At 44.6% G+C, this 22,471-nt stretch overlaps 1 protein-coding gene across 8 annotated transcripts in view; it reads left to right on the top strand.

Moving 5' to 3' along the window:
* Positions 1 to 22,471, top strand: part of LOC137436716 (FERM domain-containing protein 4A) — a 293,806-nt gene that overhangs the window by 213,275 nt on the left and 58,060 nt on the right. For all 8 annotated transcript variants that reach the window (XM_068130724.2, XM_068130726.2, XM_068130727.2 and 5 more), the window contains 2 exons: positions 9,974 to 10,060; positions 14,749 to 14,825. In XM_068130724.2, coding sequence (XP_067986825.1) covers positions 9,974 to 10,060; positions 14,749 to 14,825 — 164 coding nt within the window. The remainder of the gene's footprint in view (positions 1 to 9,973; positions 10,061 to 14,748; positions 14,826 to 22,471) is intronic.

The following is a 22,471-nucleotide window of genomic DNA, read 5'->3' as shown; positions in this document are numbered from 1 at the left end:
GAAAGGTTAAAAGAAGAAGAAAGGAAAGCAGAAGCGAGGAGAGAAGAGAAGCAAGCAGAGGAAAGGAGAGTGGAACGAGAACTCCAGGAAAGGTTAAAAGAAGAAGAAAGGAAAGCAGAAGAGAGGAGAGAAGAGAAACAAGCAGAGGAAAGGAGAGTGGAACGAGAACTCCAGGAAAGGTTAGCAGAAGAAGAAAGGAAAGCAGAAAAGGAAAGAGCAGAAGAAGAAAGGAAAGCAGAGGAGAGGAGAGAAGAGAAACAAGCAGAAGAAAGGATGAAAACAAGGGAACTCGAAGCAGAGGAGAGAAAAGCGGAAAGGGAATTAAAGGGACGTGACATGGAGCTTCAGCAAGAAATCAAATTCAAGGAGCTGGAGTTAATGAGAGAACGGGGAGAGGCACCACCCTTGCTGACGGGGTCGACACCTAACCAGAAAACCTGGGATGTGGGCAGACATGTGAGGCTGGTTCCACCGTTCAGTGAAAAGGAAGTCGCGAAATTCTTCCCACACTTTGAGAAAGTGGCTCGACAATTAAACTGGCCGGAGGAGGCCTGGACCATACTCGTACAAAGTGTGCTGGTGGGGAAAGCTCAGGAAATTTATTCGGCGCTACCAATGGACCAATGTGCAGATTATGAGGTACTGAAGAAGCACATCCTCAAGGCCTATGAGTTGGTTCCGGAAGCTTACAGGCAAAAATTCAGGAATGCCAGGAAGAGGGAGAGTGAGACCCATGTGGAGTTTGCCAGAGTGAAAGAAAACATGTTTGATCGGTGGTGTGAGTCAAAAGGAGTCGGGAAAGACTTCGAGACATTGCGGGACTTGATCCTGGTGGAGGAATTCCAGCAGTGTGTCCACGAGGACATCAAAGTGTACCTGCAGGAAAAGAAGGTACCAAAGTTGTGGGACGCAGCCACCATGGCAGATGATTATGCCTTAACCCACCGAATAGGGGTCCACAAACCTAACTCCTCGCCTAGACTTCAGCAGGGGAGTTATGGAACACCCGGTGCGGAGAACGACCTTACATGGCGGCGGCCTCGAGATGATTATGGGGACAACTATGATACCCCAACGATTAGAAATCCGAGGGCTACGGGCCCAAGACAAACTTATTTTTCGGGGGGCTCAAGGCCGACCCCGAGGTTCTCCCCCGGGCCTACTTGTGCTTTTTGCCATAAAACTGGACACTTGATGTCCCAATGTTACCTCCGGAAAAGGGAGAACCCGGAACGGAATCAGTCTAGTGCGACTCCGAATGCACTGGCAAGTGTGAGAAATCATTCTTGGAGAGCAGAGCTGGGGGAAGATTCCCCTGTCAAAGGTACGGCGTCCCGGGAGAACCTTGTTCAGGAGGGCTACAAACATTTCATTTCAGAGGGGTTCGTGTCGCTGGATGGCGACCCGAGGAACCAGAAGCCAATTAGGGTATTGAGGGACACAGGAGCCCACCAATCGTTGATGCTGGAGGGCATTTTGCCATTGTCGGAGAAGACGGCAACCGGGGTTAGTGTGCTTTTACAGGGGGTCGGGGGCTATGTTAAAGCTCCGCTTCATGTCATCCAGTTGAGTTCTGAGTTGGTATCCGGGCTGGTCACCGTAGGCTTACAAGCCACCCTTCCTGTGGAGGGAATCTCTTTTATTATTGGGAATGATTTGGCCGGGGGGCGAGTTTCGGGTAATCCAATAATGGTGGACAAGCCCAGTAAGGAAAATAACACCACTCGGTTAGAGATGGAGATTCCGGGTATCTTTCCATCCTGTGCAGTGACTCGGGCTATGGGTAGAAAGCACGCGGAGGAGAAGGAGGAAGAAAGAGAGGGGGAGTTGGAACCCTTAGAGGTACGGGAAAACAACTCGGAAAAGGGAAATAACCAGGGGAGGGATTCCCAGGAATCTCGAGAAATGGTAGCGTCTGGAACGCAAAGGGACGTGGAGTGTCCGTCGGGGACCGAGGAGAACGAAGTGGAGCAAACCGCGCTGGTCCGAAGGAGGCTAGTGGAAGAACAACACGAAGACTCGGAGATCCAGAGGTTAATTGAGAAAGCCGTTACGGAAGAAGAGGCTACGAAGATACCTGTGGGGTATTTCATGAAGGGGGAAACCCTAATGAGGAAATGGAGGCCCCCGGAGGTGCCCGCAGACGATGAGTGGAAAGTTCACTATCAGATTGTGGTGCCACCGCTGTACCGGAAGGAGATCTTGAGTTTGGCACATGAGACCCCTTGGGCGGGGCACCTGGGAGTGAACAAGACCTGTGACAGGATATTGGTACATTTTTTCTGGCCGGGACTGCGACGGGATGTGGCGGAGTTCTGCAAGTCCTGCCATTCTTGTCAGCTGGTGGGAAAGCCGAATCAAAAAATCCCACCCGCCCCGTTAAAGCCAATTCCAGCTTTTGAAGAGCCATTCAGCCGAGTCATTGTGGACTGTGTGGGCCCTTTACCCAAAACCAAAGCTGGACATCAATACTTACTGACCATCATGTGTGCGTCCACCAGGTTCCCCGAGGCAGTGCCTCTGAGGAAAATAACGGCGGCAGTTATTGCAAAGGCCTTGATTAAATTTTTCACTTGGGTTGGTCTACCTAAGATCATCCAATCGGATCAGGGGTCCAATTTCATGTCCACACTGTTCCAGCAAGTGGTACACCTGTTGGGGGTGGAACAAGTAAGATCCAGTGCCTACCATCCCGAGAGCCAAGGGGCCCTGGAAAGGTTTCACCAGACTTTAAAGAATATGATCCGAACGTATTGTTGGGAATGTGCCAAGGATTGGGATGAAGGGATACCCCTATTGTTGTTTGCGGCGAGGGAGTCCGTGCAGGATTCCTTGGGATTCAGTCCGTTTGAACTGGTGTTTGGACACGCAGTGCGGGGACCGTTGAAATTGGTGAAAGAACAGTGGTTACTACAGGAGTCCCGGACACCGATGGTGGAGTATGTGTCCACAGTAAAAAACCGATTGACAAAGGCGTGTGAGGTGGCACGACGGAACTTGAGAAGGGCCCAGGGGAAAATGAAGGAGAGACATGACAAGACCTCGCAGATAAGGAATTTCAGTCCTCAGGACCGGGTGTTAGTATTGCTGCCCGTTCCAGGTCAGCCCCTCCAGGCTAGATATTTCGGTCCTTATGCAGTGGAGGAGAGGGTGAATGAGACCGACTACGTGGTGACCACTCCCGACCGACGAAAAAAGCGACAGTTGTGTCATGTCAACCGACTGAAGAAATATCATGAGAGGAACCCGGTGGAAGACGTAGTTCCTGTCTCACTGGTCGTACCGGTGACAATGGACGGAAACGCCGGTGTGAAGTTTGATAACTTGGATGACCAGGCCTGCCCCAAATTGACGAACACCGAAGTGTTGAGTCATTTGGATGAGAAGTTAGGTCATTTAACAAGGGAACAGCAAGGACAACTGTCCAGCCTAATGTTCGAATTTAAACATTTGTTCACAGATGTACCTGGTCGTACGGACTTAGTATATCATGATATCGAGGTGGGGGAGGCCACTCCAGTGAAGCAACACCCCTATCGGATGAACCCGGTGAAGATGGAGTACCTTCGGAAGGAGATGCAATATATGTTGGACAATGACATCATCGAACCAAGCAACAGTGAATGGAGCTCCCCATGTGTGTTGGTGCCGAAACCCGATGGCAGCTTCCGGTGTTGTACAGATTTAAAACGGGTGAATGCAGTGACCAAGACCGACTCCTATCCGCTCCCGAGGATTGACGACTGTATTGATCGAATAGGCCCAGCTAAATTTGTTACCAAATTTGACTTGCTGAAAGGGTATTGGCAGATCCCTCTTACCGATAGAGCCAAAGAAATCTCAGCTTTGGTCACTCCGAATGGGTTATATCAGTACAAGGTCCTCCCTTTTGGGTTGAAGAACGGGCCGGCTACATTTCAACGACTGATTAATAGGCTCATTGCAGACTTGGAGGGGGTGGAGGCATATCTGGATGATGTAATCATCCACACCATGACCATGGAAGACCACATTAAGCAAATCCACGCATTTTTTCAGACGATGTCCGAGGCAGGTCTGACCATCAACTTAGCCAAGAGTGAATTTGTAAGAGCACAGGTAGTGTTCCTCGGCCATGTAGTAGGGCAGGGTCAAGTACAACCAGTGACCGCCAAGGTAGAAGCGATCGATCGCTTCCAAGTCCCAAAGGGGAAGAAAGAGCTGATGAGATTCTTAGGTATGGCGGGGTGGTACCGGCGGTTCTGTAAGAATTTTTCGGATGTGGTAGCCCCGTTAACGAGTTTGTTGAGAAAGGAGACCCCATTCGTTTGGGATGGCAAATGTCAGGCGGCCTTTGCCCATGTCAAAGCGATACTAATGAGCTCTCCGGTCCTAACCGCTCCGGACTTTCAGGCACCCTTCAAGTTGGCCGTAGATGCAAGCGATGTGGGGGCTGGAGCGGTCTTGTTACAGGAAGATGAGGATGGGGTGGACCACCCCGTGTGCTACTACTCCAAAAAGTTCAATAAACATCAGGCAAATTATGCCACCGTAGAGAAAGAGACCCTGGCTCTCCTGCTAGGGCTTCAACATTATGAGGTGTATTTAGGAAGCACGTCCTTTCCCATAAAGGTCTTTACGGATCACAACCCCTTAACCTTCATTCAAAGAATGAAAAATAAAAATCAGAGGTTGATGAGATGGAGTTTGGCTTTGCAGGGGTTCAACTTGGAAATTGAACATGTACGGGGCCGGGACAATGTCGTGGCGGACGCTTTGTCCAGATTGAGTTAATCTGGGGGGGGGGGGGGGGGGTTGAGTTATTTGGGTTTGTTTCTTCAAATTGGCCGGCAAAGAAAGTTTTCGCTGGGTTCAAACTTTCTTTCTTGAAGGGGGGGAGTGTTACATATTTATGTGAATGAATGTGAATTACCATGCAGGTCTTTGCTTCCGGGTGTAGTATATTAAGTTGTTGGGTAGTTGTTGTGGTTGGAGGGTCAGGAGCCCTTCTGAAAGAGTGGCAGGAAACGGAAGTGGCCGGAAACGGAAGTGACCGGAAACGGGGAAGGAAAAAACACGAGGAAAAGAAGGAGGTTTCTTCTTCCTCGCCCCGCTCCGACAAAAGGTGGAAGCGACCTTGCGCTGCGTGGAAAACGCGCCGTTTCGAAACGTCTGGCGAGAGGAGTTACCTGGGCGGTAAATACCTTTTGACACGTCCAGTCACCGTGAGTTCGTGCACGAAACCAAGCGTCCGGGACAGTTTGCCCCGTCTACAAAGACGCGTACGGGTCCGCACGTTGGGCCTCGCTCGCGTCGGAAGCCGCGCTGGGTTTTGCCCCGTCTACCAAGACGCGTACGGGTCCGCACGTTGGGCCTCACTCGCGTCGGAAGCCGCGCTGGGTTTTGCCCGTCTACAAGGACGCGTAAGGGTCGCACTTGGGGCCTCGCGCACGTTGGACGCCGCGCTGGGTTTGCCCCGTGGCTTGGCAAGGAGGTGCGCTGCAGCCGCGGCCCCAGTACGAGACTGCACGTTGGGAGCACGTCCGCCCGGGGTTCGTCCAACCGCCCGTGTGCGGAGAGAAGAGACATTGACCACGGAGGGAGTCAGGAGTGGGGCTCACGTGAGGAATGTATAAGATTAAGATGGCCATCTTAGAGTTTGTGTAGATGAGTTCACATGGTTGTAATATTGATTGTGCCTGGTTGTGTCTTTGAAAGTGTTTGGTATCATTACCATTGGAAATATATACTTGCACATCAGTTGTCTCCTGGGTGAAATTCCTATGGATTGCGTGGCGAATGCGCCTATATAATACTATTTGCTGGCGAAGGTCCTCTCACGGTCCGGGGGTCACCGAGACCTGGTATGCACTGAGGGGACCACGTAACAATAGTTATATCTTTATTATGTGTATTAGGGTAAGGCCTTGTCTCCCATTAAGATGACACTCCATTGCACCAAGTGAAATAGAGTAGATTCCTTTCACTTTCCCCTTTCATCATTGCCAAGCCTCGATTGCCAATTACATCCCCTCCAAAACCACCATTGAACATGTGCTCGGGTCAGGGAAGATGGGCGTGCCCACCCGTTGTCATCAAGGGCGGAGCCAGAGGGTTGCGCGACCAACCAGGACCGAGGTGAGCACACCGAGGGGCGTGTCCAAAAAGGCCGGCGGCTTGATTGCCGGAGGCGCTATAAAAAGCGTGCGCGCAAGGTACTGAGAGAGATCGTCCAGGGAAGCACAAAGCCTGCTATTCGTCGCCTTGCTCGCCAAAGTTGGACCAAGCAAGAGAGTTGGGCAAGAAGCTAGCACGTTGTTCAGTTGTGTGGTTGGACCAGACGAGTCCTGGCAAAGCACGCGACGTCCCCAGAGCAGCCGCAGCCACAGCAGCAACGACAGCAGCGTGGGGCCTTGACGGCAGTTCCGGAGCAGGGCCGCGAAGGAACGGCGGCGGTCAAACGCGCCGATCGTGCGGCAGTACCAGTGGACCTTCCTCTCCCTCCAGCCATCCACCTCCTGCCTCTCCATCCTTCTTGTGTACGTGAGTTTGTTTTGTTTGTTCTGTCCTTGGGTTAATTAAGTTTGTATAAGCTAGCGTTGCACTGTGTCTAATATCTTCTGTAAATTATTTTCTTATCTTTCCTTCTTCCTTGGTTATTTTGAGCCTGTAAATAGCAAATAAATTATATTCGTATTTCCAACCTTTTTGTCTGCTTCTTCTTCACATCCGTGTCGCCTTAGTCTTTTCCCTATTGAATATCTGTGGCGCGATCCGGCCAACGTTCGGGAATCGGGTTAGTCGGGGTAACTGTACGGCCGCGGGGCCATCCGCTCGGCAAACACAACATCTTATCCGCGGTCCGTAACAATATATATACAGACTTGGCATTTAATATGGAATTTTTTTTTTTCTTGACTTAGGTTTACTTTCTGAACTCAGTATATCAATCTGGTGAGTTTCTTTTATGCTTCGGTGATTCTTATGTCAAAAGAACCATGTCACTGATTGTCTGTCACAGCAAGAAGTCAATAAAAGGATTATATCACAGGTGGCTTGACAAAATGTACGGACAGGTACATTTGACGATTGGCTTCACAATCGGGTATATAAGGGTTGTTGCGTTCTGTATTAGTGGAAAACAACTGCTGCATGTCTACAAACGTTATTGCCGCTTCCTCTGGAGATGGTCCGTCAACTCGACAATGCTGTTTGTCATGGAGTGGTGGCTTTACGAAATTCCGGCTTGAAACAGCGTGCTATTGCTCGGGAGTATGGCATCACTCAAGGTCAGGTGTCAAAGATCCTGAAACGAAATGCTCAGAGGGGTGTCCTTACTCCAATACCGAGGCCAGGACGTCCCCGCAGAACCACAAGGAGGGATGATCGCCAGCTGCACCGGTTAGTCCGCAATGGCCGTACCAAGTCAGCTAATCAGCTTAGGGCTGAGTGGCAGCAACTGACAAATGTGCCTGTATCCAGAAGGCTAGTCAACCAACGACTGGTTCAAGCAGGCTATCATGCCAGGCATCCCCTGAGAAAGCCATGCCTGACCAGACAACACCGCCAGTGCCGATTGCAGTGGGCCAGAGAGCACCGTCAATGGCAGCCAGGACACTGCAATCACGTGAACTTCAGTGACGAGTCCAGATTTCTGGTCTATCGTCAAGATGGCCGCATCCGAGTGCGCAGACAAGTGCATGAAGCCTACAACGAAGATTGTATAGTGCCAAGAGTCCAAGCTGGAGGTGGTGCGGTGACCGTTTGGGCTGCTTTTCATGCAGGGGGAAAAACTGACCTGGTTGTTCTGAATGGAAACCTGAACCAGTTCAAGTACAGGGCCATTCTGGAAGAAACATTGCTTCCATTTGCTCGTGCAGCCTTTCGAGGAAACTTTGTCTTCCAAGATGACAATGCACGGCCTCATCATGCTCGCATGATCCAACACTTTCTTGCTGACCATGGTGTGGAGCATATGGAGTGGCCTGCCATATCCCCGGATATTAATCCGATAGAGAACTTGTGGGCAGAATTAACGTGTCAAATCGACAACTTGGACCAGCAGCCAACCTCTGTGCGTGAATTGCAGCAGGCTATTGTCACTGCATGGCAGGCGATTCCTGTCCAAACATTGGCAAATCTCGTGAACACCATGCCTCAACGTGTACGTTCTCTCCTGAATGCTCGTGGGGTTGCACGACGTACTGAACTGTAATTTTACTGTCCGTAATCCCAGTCGTAATTTAACTTTTGTTTTTGTAAAAAAAAAACAAATTGGCTAATGTGCAAAAAGAAAGAAATACTTCTGGAAAACGTACAGAAGTTTAACACAGTACTGTCCGTGAATTGAGTTCGATATCAGTTTACATCACTTTCAAGGATCAATTTATTTGCTTCGAAATGTCAAATGTGGTTTTTGATTCTTTTAAAGGTCACATTAACAAAATCTAGAATAATTTCAACATAATTCCAATGAACTTTTGTTCTAAGTCATCTTGAAAAGTTAGTTCACCCTCACAAAAAAATATTCCATTATTAAATGCCAAGTCTGCATATATATATATATATATATATATATAGTATATATATATATATATATATATATATATATATACATATATACATACATACATACATATATATATGTATATAATATATATATATATATATATAATATATATATTATTATTATATATATATAGATATAGATATATATATTATATATATATATATATATATATATATATATATATATATATATATAGCAGTAAAGTATGTTTGTTTGTTTGTCCTCTTATAACTCGAGAACTACTCATCGCAAGAGCAAAACCAAGCATATTCGGAATCAGTACGTCTCAGAGCACCGACAGCACACCTTAAAATTTAAAAACTTCGCGTTTTAAAATTATGACGTCATCAGCGTATTTCGGAACGTTAATTTTTCAACTTCATATTCGGAATCAGTACGTCCAGGAGAAACTTTGTAACGTAATTTTTCAACTTCATCTGATTGACATGGGACCAACGGCATGTGACAGAGAGTGAAACATTTATTTGACGACAATGACTTCCGACTTCCGATGTCGGAATGCGGGACCAATGCCATTTGACAGGGAATAAAAAATAAATGCGACATTCAATTGACGACAATGACTTCCGACTTGACTCCCCCCCCTCCCCCCTCCCCTCCCCTCCCCTCCCCCCATCCATCCTACCGCCCTCCCCTTCTCCCCTCCCCCCCCTCCCCTTCTCCCCTCCCCTCCCCCACCCCCTCCTCTCCCACCTCCACCCTCCCCCTCCCCCCCTCCCCCTTCCCCTCCCCCTCCCCCCTTCCCCTCCCCCCCCCCCTTCCCTCCCCCTCCCCCTTCCCCTCCCCCTCCCCCCTTCCCCTCCCCCCTCCCCCCGCCCCTCCCCCTCCCCCCTCCCCCCTCCCCCCTCCCACCCCCCTCCCCATCCCCCCCTCTTCTCCCCTCTCCCCCTCCCCCTCCCCCTCTTCTCCCCTCTCCCCCTCCCCCTCTTCTCTCCTCTCCCCCTCCCCCTCCCCCTCTTCTCCCCTCCCCCCCTCTTCTCCCCTCCCCCCCGTTCCCCTCCCCTACCCTCCCCCCTCCCCTCCTCTCCCCCGCCCGGTAATGCCGGGTACTTCTGCTAGTACATATATACAATAACAATTAATTGGGTGTTTGTATCTTTTGTGTTCTGAAAAGATTGGCTCAAATCTCAAATTGTACTTTAAAATTGTTGTTTTTGAACATTGGCCTCATGTCTGCAATGCATCCTAAGTGGAGTATGAAAGCAGTTGGGTTGATTTTATCAGTCTAAGTGGGTATGATTCATGCAGGTGTATATGCATGGCCAAGCAGATTGACAAGGTGTGGTTTTTAGTGGAGCAATGAGGCAGGTATAATCTGCTCAGTAGGCCAGCATTCGGACACTCGGGGAATGTACATGGACAGGATCACAGCTCACCCATTCACTCCCTTTGTCTGCACTACAGGACAAGAAGGGATTACCATGGTGGTTGGGTCTCAGCAGTAAGGGTATCTTGCAATACGATTTCCAAGACAAGCTGAAACCACGACAGGTATGAAGCTGTCCTTTTATTCCCTTTAATCCCCCACATTTTTTATTTTAATTTTTAATTTAATATTTAATTTAATTTAGTTGATTTTAATTTAATTTAGGTGATTTTAATTTAATTTAAGTGATTAATTAAAATAAAATTTTATTATTCTTATATTTAAACCCTTTATGTTGCAGTTTCTGCTATTCTTGTTTTTATTATGATTGTTGTTATATATCTCTTTTTCCTTAGCTCATCATCATTCTTTCTGTTGCAATCATTCTTAATTTATCTCTCACTACCTTCAAGTATTGTGTGTATGTTATATGTGTTCCACTGTTATTAAACCATTGGGGAGCAAATTTAAAACTACAGGTATTCTCTTAAATTTCTATTTCTTGTGATAAATCTCTCTTTTCAATTGCTATTTGATACATTGGCTTAACGGTTAAGGCGACTGGCTTAATATATTAGGGTCATGAGTTTGAGCCCCTGTCGTGCTGTTAAATAACATCAATTAGGTTGTTTCAGTCTGTCATCATTCCGAGGTCCGCAAAATGAGTACCAACTTACTGGAAACAGGGGGCACTGCATCAGTGACACAGCTGCACTACCAGAAATGATACAACCAGCAGCCACAGGCTGCATACCAAATAATAATAATTTTATATATTAGTTTGCCTTGCCATCAGCATTGCCATTTCTCTGCCTTTTTACCTCCGCAACCAAAAGCGGATGGAGCTTATGTTTTCACCCCTGTCTGTCTGTTTATTACTTGCAAAATCGAAGATTTTTCAAGTATATTGGTTGGTTGTGTTTGTGGTTCTGTCTGTCTGTTTGTCTGTCTGTTTGTCACCGGCCTACAGGTCACAATTTTCAACCGATCTTCACGAAACTTCACCAAATGGTAGAGAAGGGGAAAAAGCAAGAAGCCTATTGTTTTTGGGTCAATAGGTCAAAAGGTCAACATAGGCCAAAGGTCACCAACTTTGCTAAATTCCTAAAATCCTCAATTTTCATCCGATTGACTTGAAATTTGAAGAGGACTTGCATATCTGGTCACTGAATTCAACCACGTATTATATTTTTGGTAAACACAGGCCAAAAGGTCAACATAGGCCAAATTTCTAAAATCACCAATTTTCATTTGATTGACTTGAACATCTAAGAGGATTTATATATATGGTCACTGAATTCAACCACCATCTATTTTTGAGGTCAACATCGGCCAAAAGGTCAATATAGGCCAAATTTTTAATATCCTCAATTTTCATCCGATTGACTTGAAAATTGAACAGCATTTGCACATTGAGTCACTAAATAGGGAAAACAACTATTTTTGAGGCCAAAAGGTCAAAGGTCAACTCAAGGTCAACCTTCCAAAATCATCATTTTTCATCTGAAAAATCGTCACTTTTCATCCTGTTCACCCGAGCTTTGATCAAGATTGTAAATTTTAATCTTCATGAAATGAACAATTTGCTGTATCAATGGAAAACTTTTTTTGGGGGGGGGGGCGGATTTTGCAAGTATCGTGCTACGCATGACGTCTTATGTTTGTTTGTTTGTTTGTGAACGGGATATCTCAAAAGGTTGTGGACAGATTCGGACGAACCTTTGTGGAGAGGTTTGGTGTGTGACAAGGATGAAATTATTCTATTTTGGTGAAGATCCGGATCTCGATCTGGATCTGAGAATTTTTTTCAGTGATTCTTCACCATTGAGTAATAGGGCCAAAAACAAGATGTAACAGGATATCACAAAAAGTTGTGGACGAATTATGACAAAACCTGGTGGAAGAGTTGGGTATGTGACAAGAACAAGTCGATTACCTTTTGGTTCAGATCCGAATCCAGATCCGGCCTATCAGTGCATAGAAAACGTAAACTGTTCTGCTTTGTGGAGGTATGCTCTCTACTGAGTGCCCTTCTGGTTTCAACTATAATTTTGAGATTTTAAGTCATCCACCTGTCTTCTGCATTACAAAAACAGCTTTTGATTATCCCATCAAACAAAGCGTCCAATGCATGAAGGTACCCTTCAACAGAAGACAGTTGTCTCAGGCTATCAGCCTTTCCAATTGTTGTTTGTGGTGCAAATGTTTTCCCCAGAGTGTTTGCCAGAACCAAACCTTCTCACTAATCTGTTTAAATTATTAGTGGCAAACGGCCTGATCCTCTAATCTCTTCTGTAATCAAGAGCTTTAACAAACCTTGGCATTCATTGACGTCTGATTCTGTCTTTGTCACTTATAATTCACAATGGCCTATAGCTATTTGCATGTTCCTGGGTTCATCGTCTCTGAACAACGCTTACACGCACTTCTAAGCACAAAGACAAAAACATGATAATATGTTGTTAGGATATGCTGATTAATCCTCATCTGTCGATGCCTAGTCATGTAGACAAGGTTCGTCCCATTGACTTTGCTCCCATTCCTGCCATGCGTGTTAATGAGTTGCTCAGACACAGCACCAGGGGGGATGTCCATGCAGCAGCTGGAGGGTTAATTTGAAGGAAGGGGGAGTTGGGGGATGGAGGGATAGGGGATCGGGAAGGATAGACAGAGCTTCTCAAACACTGGAAAGTTAAGCCATCACCTGCTGTCATCACAACGTGTCTAGACATGAGAGAAAGCAAGAGAAAATTTGAACAAATAAATAAATAAACAATAAATATGTCGTGCATAGTAGCATGATACTTGCAAAATCCGTCAAATAAGTTGTTGACCTTTGGCCTGTGTCGACTTCAAAAGTAATGGGTGGTTGAATGTAGTGATCTGATATGCAAACCCTCTTCAAATTTCAAGTCAATCAGATGAAAATTGATGATTTCAGAAATTTGACAAAGTTGTGGACCTTTGGCCTATGTTGACCTTTTGACCTCAAAATGAATCGGATTCTTCCCTATGGCCAGCCAAATCCACTATTTGGTGAAGTTTTGTAATGGTCGGTTTAATTGTGACCTGTATGCGATTGAAATACAAACAGAAAGACAAACAGACAAACGGACTTGAAAAATCTTCTTTTTGAAAAAATTTGAATTTGAAAATTTGAAAATGGAAAACAAAAAATTTGAAACAATAACACACAAGATCAAACAATATATTTGAAAAAAAAATCTTCGATTTTCGCAAGTAACAACTTTTTATCGACAGTGTGATTTGGCACCGACCTTCATATCTAATGTCTTGTCCTTTCAGCACAATAAAAGGTTAATTTAGCCTTCGGCTGTTCCTCTACCTGAGCAGAATGTTTGGAATGTCGGCCCTACCTTCAGTCATGAATGACCGTCTGACTTTCCTTTCTCACTGAGTGATACAGATTGTGAGTGAAGACCGTGACAAATTGTACCACTCGGCCTTACCTCAACACTTCTCTAATGTGCTTAACACATCATGTCTCGAGAGTAATTTGAACCAATAATCTGAAAATGCACCGTTTATTGAATAGATGATTACCTTTATACGTTGATATGTTTACTATGAGTTTTGTACAAAATGACGATTGTTCCCTCCACCACCGATGGTAGAGGGAGGTTATGTTTTCACCCCTGTCATTTGTTTTGTCTTTTTGTTTGTGAACAGGATATCTCAAAAGGTTATGGACAACTTTGGACGAAATTTGGTGGACAGGTTGGGTGTGTGACAAGGACACAAAATGATGAGATTTTGGTGACGATCTGGAGCTGGATCAAAAAAAATTAAAATTCAAGTAACGCCTCCCCATTGATTGATAGGGCCAAAAACTATACATAACATGACATTCAAAAAAGTTATGGACAACTTTGGACGACATTTGGTGGACATGTTGTGTGTGTGACAAGGACTAATCGATTCGATTTTGGTGAAGATCTGAATATGGATTCGGATATGAGAATTATTTAATTTATGAGTGATTCTTCACAATTGGGGGATAGGGCCAAAAACGATACATAGCAGGATATCTCAAAAAGTTGTCGACGGATTTGGACGAAACTTGGTGGACCGGTTGGGTGTCTGACGAGGACACCCTGTTACGATTTTGGTGAAGATCTGAATATGGATTCGGATATGACAATTTTTTAAAAAGTGATTCTTCACCATTGTGAGATCGGGTTAAAACCAACATATAGCAGGATATCTCAAAAAGTTTTTGGCAGATTTGGACGAAACTTGCTCGACAGATTGTGTTTGTGACAAAGGAAGAATCGATTCAATTTTGGAGAAAAAACAAACAAACGGTAAATACCATTACATTTCAAAAAGTTGTGGATGGCTTATGACAAAACGAGGTGGATGAGTTGCTGAGGTGGCAGGAACAATCCGATTAGATTTTGGTTCAGGTCCGAATTCAGATCCCGGCCTATCATTGGGATATAAGACAACCTGCTGAGCTTGGCGGAAGTGATCTTCTAGTTTATTAAGTCACGCTTTTTCTGTTGTTATGAGATTTAAAAAATAGCTCTGAGCAGGAAGGAATTCATTTTAGCGCATTCTTATCTTGCTTCAATCCGTCGTTTGGTTTTTCCATGTCAGTTTACAGCCATTAAGTTTGTCTTGCAAACTAGGATTTTATTGACATTTACAATCTGCCTTCTTTTTTTAAATAAAATGTAATGTATTGGAAATTTGGGTTGTGGACATGTGAGGGGTTTTTGAAGCACAATGTATATTTCATACATACCTCGCTGTGTGACACGTATACACTAAATGGCTGCCTTCCCTCCAGGTGTTCCAGTGGAGACAACTAGAAAACTTGTACTTCCGTGAGAAGAAGTTCTCGATTGAAGTGCATGATCCACGAAAGTATGTTTATTCTCACTCTATGTGTGTGCACTACTACTACTTCTTCTTTAAGAGCCTCAATTACTCCTATGTTCGTATGGTGTCGGCCAGAGGTGGATTAAGATTTTTTGGGGGGCCTTGGGCACAAAAATATTTAGGCGTAAAACCTCCCCAAAAAAATCTGAAGGCATGAAAATGCATTAATACATATGGATTCCATCAAATATTACAATTAGCTAATAAATCATGCACTAACTAGCTATAGGTACATTAACTGGTCAGTTTTTCCCAACATACATGTGTTTGCCTCGGCATCGTGTAGCGCTGCTCCCGGTGGTGGTGGGATAAGGTATCACGAGTGATGTTTCAGAACCCTCAATTGTATTGTGATTAATAGGACTCACTCACTCCGTGCTATTTTCGCACTCGCTCATCCAATGTTGCTTTAGACTCGACTGCAAAAAATCCTGGCGAATCCGGACGAAAATGTTTTATTACCTTTTTCCGTCTTGGAAAACAAAATTAAATGTTAAGGTGTTCCATTACCAACTAGATGGTATTCATAGAATACTTACCCTGCGCAGTCAACTTGGTGTGGGCCAACTCTTCTGTTTTTGAACGTTTCTTTTTTCTTTGATCCAATATGGCTGCCAGACCACGTGAGCGATGACATCATAAATGTATATTCTCTAATATAATTGTTGCATAGATCACGCTCAATTAATTTCAAACTGATCAGACTAAGCGTTGTCCCTGTCGAATTATGACGTCATAATTATGGCACCAATGACGTCATCGTCAACAACACCTATTCCCCATATGGAGTTATTTACAATAACCCATGTTAAAAAAATTTCCATAGAGCAGTTTTGGAGATATAGAGGTGCAACATTTTTCGGTTTTTTCAAGATGGCGCCTGTACCACATGACCTATGACATCATGATTATAATTAAAATATTCTACATGAGGAGGCGCTCCTGTGGTGAAAATTTCATGTCAATCGGACCAACGGTTGGCGAGAAAATGAATTTTTAAAATGCAGACGGCACACGGCACACATATGCATAGGAATGCTTAACCCCGCTTTTCGCTTCGCGAGCGCAGGGTAATGAGCTTGCTATCGCTTACCTAGCGTTCCATTTCAATCATGTTGTTGGAGCGCTTGCTTTGTTGAATTTCGTTGAAGCTGATTGGCAATGGAGCAAACTCCAGCAGTTTGAGTGTATTCAGTTACCAAGTTTTTCCCCTCTCCAGAGGAGAGGGTACTGTATTGAATTTGCGTCCACTTGTTTGTCTGTATGTTTGTCCGCACAGAACGTGAGCATGCTTTTCTCTGCAACTGTTGGTCTGATTTACACAAAATTTTCACCCGAGGAGCGCTTCCTCCTGTAGAATTTTTATTGATTATTATGACGTCATAGGTTACATGGTACAGGTGCCATCTTGGAAAAACGGAAAAACTTTGCACCTCTATATCTCCGAAACCGCTCCATGGAAAAAAATGCAACATCAACCTGGCTCATTGTTAAGTACTTCCGATGGTAAACAGCATATATTCATGATGATGTCATCGGTGCCTTCATTATGAGGTCATGATAGTCGGCCCAGGAAAGTTTTTGGCCCATGTTTTTCATGAACTGAGCCAGGCCTGATGTTTGAGTGAAAGTGAGTGTTTAGGGTCCCGGTGATAACTTACTTACTCTTTGTGAAAAACACCCCAGAATATTTTACTTCCACCAACTAATACTAGCAGTTGAGACACTCAGCTTAACATCCTTCTGAAGGATGGTGCACTTTGTGATGAAACAACTACAAAGCACCAATCGTCAGTTTATAGTCGTATCAGGAATACAATCCATATTTGACATCTCGAAGACAAGTGCTTACATAGAAAAATATTTGATTAATTATGGCATTAATTATGATTAATTTATTAATAAATATTAATATTACTTAGAATTATTATTATATAATAATTATTATTATTATTATTATTAATTATTATTATTATTATTATTATTATTATATAATTATTATATTAGAATTATTACTTAAAATGGCACTGAGTTAAGAATTATCAGAATTCCCAAAGTTCAAAGTGCCATAACTTTGTCAAAAAAGATCGAAACGTCGTGAAGTTCGAACTTGATCTGTAACTTATCATGAGGAAACCATGTGCCAAGTGTTAAATCATTAGCATTAAGAGTTTAGAAAAAAAAATCTGGAAAGCTGTTCTTTGCGTGACGGACTGATGGACGGACAGACTGACAGACTGACAGACTGACGGACTGACGGACTGACAGACGGACAGACAGAGGGACGGCATGCAAACCTATAGTCCCCTCCGGTGTACACCGGTAGGGGACTAATAAGATGGAACAAAAGATGTACTGTATATTTCTCTGCTCCACATCATAAATGCCTTACCCCATAATTAGTCATAATCATAATAAATTAATATTAATATTGAATGAATATATGAATGAATGATCGTTTTAAGGCCATTTTCATTCATATATTCATTCAATATTAATATTAATTTATTATGATTATGACTAATTATGGGGTAGGGCATTTATGATGTGGAGCAGAGAAATATACAGTACATCTTTTGTTCCATCTTATTAGTCCCATACCGGTGTACACCGGAGGGGACTATAGGTTTGCATGCCGTCCCTCTGTCTGTCCGTCTGTCAGTCCGTCAGTCTGTCAGTCTGTCCGTCCGTCAGTCTGTCACGCAAAGAACAGCTTTCCGTACTTTTTTTTCTAAACGCTTAATGCTAATGATTTAAAACTTAGCACATGGTTTCCTCATGATAAGTTACAGATCAAGTTCGAACTTCACGACGTTTCGATCTTTTTTGACAAAGTTATGGCACTTTGAACTTTGGGAATTCTGATAATTCTGATGATCCTTAACTCAGTGCCATTCTAAGTTTTAATTTCCTTTAAAAATGATTTTTAGCCGCGTCGCAGACGCTGCTAATAGAGTGCCTTCTGCTGTTGTTGTTGTTGTTCTTCTTCTTGTTCTTGTTCTTGCAGAGAAGACAAAACCTCAAAGCTCCACCCATTCTGGGAACCATAGCTCCACCCATTTTGGGAGAGGCTTCATATAAACAAATATCCACCATTTTATTAACTCGCATAGCTTTGAGGCCTGTTTTGTAGGCCTGTGGTGTCTTCCTCTCTCACACAGTTTTATTTCAAATCAAATTCGATATATCATTTCATTTTTCACAGTCGCTAACATAGTTTTAGACTCGGTTGAAAAAAAACGGGAAGAAAATCCAATGAAAGTTGCCCTTTATAGAACGAAATGAATTCTCAAAGGCCTGTAACTTCAAGTCCATTGAGATATATATTTTTTAAATCACGGCATAGTCAGTCATACACCGCCCGAAATAACAGACGGGAAAATGCCGAGATATATATATTTTGTTTAAATCGCGGCATGGTTAGTCATACACCGCCCGAAATAACAGACGGGAAAATGCCGAGATATATTAAAAATTCGTCCATTTTATGACAATCGTTACGATGAAATATTTAATTTATACGTCGTCACAATAATGTGGAGAGAGGAGCATAGCTTCGTTCACGTGTCGCCACACACGGGAAATTTGCCGAGATATATATATTTTTAAATCGCAGCATGGTCAGTCATACACCGCCTGAAATAACAGACGGGAAAATGCCGAGATATATTAAAAATTCGTCGTCACACACGGGAAATTGCCGAGATATCTTTTCACTTTGCACAAAAATAACATCAAGTAATCGAATCAATAGGAATGTCCTGTGCCTATAACATCGACGTTATAGGCACAGCTGCATCTAGGCATTGTGTAACATCGACGCGGCTTTTGTTTTAATTAAAACTTTTTGTACTTGTCTCTGCAATAATTGGACCAATTGAGATCAAGTTTTCACCGTAGGGGGGGCCTCGATCTGTAGAATATTTTAATGGTAATTATGACGTCACAGGTCACGTGGTTCGGCCGCCATATTGTTTTTCATGAAAACACGAAAAACCCTTTTTCTCTGCAATGGCTGAACATATCGAGGCCAAACATTGCTGGCAGAATCGCATACCCATGACGAACAAAAAAGTCAAAGAGCATGACGTCATGCGTCACATGGTTTCAGAGTTATGACGTTTTTAAGCATGAACCTTTAAAACCTAGCTCCACCCACATTTGTGATCCAATCGAGGGGAAACTTCACAGATCTGTTCAGCATGTCAATCTACTAAAATGTCCTTTTGGAATTTGCGATAGGGCACGTGGTTTGGCAGATATCGTTAATTAAACGAAAATATTTAAAAAAGTGGATATCTCTTCTTTATTCTAGAGTTCTCCTCAGCCTCGTCTCACGAACGTCAAAAGCGCGACACAGCGCGCGCTTTCGGGAGGGGCGGAGCCAAGCCGGGCAACATATATATATACACATCGATCATTGATCGTGAACCGGAAAATATAACAAATTACTGATATTTAGCGACTCGAAAGGTTCTTTATCAACAACTTATTTTCTCGTGCTTCTGCTGACCTGTGTGCAAGGTGTATAAATCGAAGTCCCGAGTGCGAATCACAGGTGAGCCCGTCCTGAGGTAATTAGTGATTGGGAACGATTCAGAACCTGTGGGTAACCTTTGGTAATTTCCCCAACAGTTTTCCGGACGACAGACTGCCGGTAGGGGACATGTATTGCAGCGCAATACTCAGAATGCTTGTTTAATTAGGAACATAAAAAAATACTTCAAGAATATATAAATAATAGAAATATACTTTAAATCTTTGGGTTTTTCATTTTATTAACCCGTGTGTGTGTGTGTGTGTGTGTGTGTGTGTGTGTGTGTGTGTGTGCGTGTGTGCCTGTGTGTGTGTTTGTGTGTGTGTGTGTATATGTGAGCGTATGTGTGTGTGTGTGTGTGTGTGTGTGTGTCCCTGTGTGTTTGTGTGTGTGTGTGTGTGTCCCTGTGTGTGTGTTCCTGTGTGTGTGTGTGTCCCTGTGTGTTTGTGTGTGTGTATGTGTGTATTTGTGTGTGTGTTTGTGTGTGTGTGTGTCTGCGCATGCTTGTGTGTGTGTGTGTGTGTGTGTGTGTGTGTGTGTGTGTGTCCCTGTGTGTTTGTGTGTGTGTGTGTGTGTCCCTGTGTGTTTGTGTGTGTGTGTGTGTGTGTGTCCCTGTGTGTGTGTGTGTTTGTGTGTGTCCCTGTGTGTGTGTGTGTCCCTGTGTGTTTGTGTGTGTGTATTTGTGTGTGTGTTTGTGTGTGTGTGTGTCTGCGCATGCTTGTGTGTGTGTGTGTGTGTGTGTGTGTGTGTGTGTGTGTGTGTGTGTGTGTGTGTGTGTGAAATGTTCAACAACCATTATTATGAGAATATGAACCACCTTTAGAGGCATTTTTCCCTGCAGAACAGGGGTTGGCCTTTTTCGGGCACCGTGGTCCCCTTTTTGAAGCAATGTTTTATGGCCGGATGCACCTTCCTGCCGCTAACCCTATTATTCGCCTCTTGCGACTCACAGGGAATTACCAGTGAACTGGTACTCAATTTGCCGACCTCAGAAGGATGACAGGCTGAGTCAACCCCCCTTATGATATTATGAGAATATGGAGAGAATAATTAAAATTTGTGTCAAAATGTGAAAGGGCAAAGTCATCGTAACTATAAGCTTCATTTTAATGCCTTGGAGACGAGTTCCGGGGTTGCTAGAGGGAAAGCCGATTACATGGAGCCCCACCCTCCTCCCCGAAAATTGCTTATTTATCAGCAGGGAAAATGATGAAATGTGTTCACGGCTTCTTCTGTAACTTTTTTTGATAACCTTAAAGTTTGAATAAGAAAATTGTTATTACAAACTACACATGACTGAACACAATCTCCTCCCATCCTCTCTCCCCTCCGTCGTGCACTATACCTCCTCACTCCTCCATTCTCTCCTCCCCTCTTCCACTCTTCTCCCCTACCACTCCCCCTCCTCTCTCCACTCCCCCTCCCCTCTTCCCTCCACTCTCTCCTCACTGGCTCTCGCCTCACTTGCCTCACCTCTTGCCTGACTGGCCCTCACCTCTCACCTCACTGGCCCTCACCTCTCGCCTCACCTCTCGCCTCACCTCTCGCCTCACTGGCCCTCACCTTTCGCCTCACTGGTCCTCCACACTCACCTCAATGGCCCTCCCCTTTCACCTCACTGGTCCTCCACTCTCACCTCACTGGCCCTCCCCTCCCCTATCACCTCATTGGTCCTCCACTCTCACCTCACTGGCCCTCACCTTTCACCTCACTAGCCCTCACCTCACTGGTCCTCCACTCTCACCTCACTGGCCCTCACCTCTCACATCACTGGTCCTCCACTCTCACCTCACTGGCCCTCCCCTCCCCTATCACCTCATTGGTCCTCCACTCTCACCTCACTGGCCCTCACCTTTCACCTCACTAGCCCTCACCTCACTGGTCCTCCACTCTCACCTCACTGGCCCTCACCTCTCACCTCACTGGTCCTCTGCTCTCACCTCACAGCCACAGGCTGCACACATAATAATGATGAGGTTCCTTCATAAGGAATGGCAGTCTAGTGGGTGTGTCTGTGTTCTGGAGGGGAGGGAACTTTTTGTGACTGTTGACAAAGATTTCCACAGGGTAACATCAATTGGTGACAGAGTTCAGCGTGAAATGGGCCCTTCCACCATCCCCCTTTCTCTCTCTCCACTCCCTTCCCCTCCCTCCCCCCCACCACTCCTCTCTCCCCCCTTTCCTCAACTCTCCCCTCTCCCCTTTCTACTTTACCCCTCTCCCGCATTTCACTCTCGCCTTTCCCCTCTTGCCCTCCCCACTCTTCCTCCATCCACTCACCCCTCCCCTCGTCCACTCTTCTCCCCTCCTCTCTCTGCTCCCCTTTCCCTCTCACATCACTGGCCCTCTTCTCTCATCTCACCCCTCCCCACTCACTTCATCCCTCCACTCTCAACCCACCCATCTACTCTCAACTCACCCATCTACTCTCACCTCACCCCTCCTCCTCTTTTCACCCTCCCTCCACTTGGAAATAGAGATGGATCTTTTAGACTCGTATCAAATTGAGCTCATCCATAATGTCCACCTCTTAGGATTAGGTAACTGATAATGATAATGGCACATAATGATAGCACGGCAAGCACTTATTCATCTGGTTGCAGTGTTTATTTACTCACTGTTGACCTTGAGTGTGTCTATCCAGGCCATAACTTTATTTTAACTAATTGAGCTTTTGTCATGAAATATTCAAGAAACCTTTATTATGAGAATATGGAGAACATACAATACAATGTACAAATATATATACATATACATACACACACTTGTATTTAGCTGTTGTTTTTGTCAATTTTATTTCGAGTACTGTACAAAGTGGACGCGGACGGGCTCTGCATTTCTCGGTGCTTTCATTTGGGTTCAGTTATTCATCAGGATGACGGTGTTAAATAATGAGAAATGTCCTGACGAAGGCAATTAGGCCCAAGAAAGGTTTGATTAAGGAAAGCTATTATTGGGCCCATATTGCCACCTCTCTCCCCTACAATTGGAATATGAAGGATGCGTTGCTTTGTAAAACATCGTTCAAAAAATCTCACCAGAGCAGTGAATATTCACGAAGTGGTTTATGATTAAAAGTGGAACATTGTTTAAT

Source organism: Myxine glutinosa, chromosome 11 (genome assembly GCF_964187855.1).
Source record: "Myxine glutinosa chromosome 11, kmMyxGlut1.1, whole genome shotgun sequence".
Taxonomy (NCBI): Eukaryota; Metazoa; Chordata; class Myxini; order Myxiniformes; family Myxinidae; genus Myxine; species Myxine glutinosa.
Note: the sequence above shows the minus strand (reverse complement) of the source record. Positions and strands in the feature narration are given on the sequence as shown.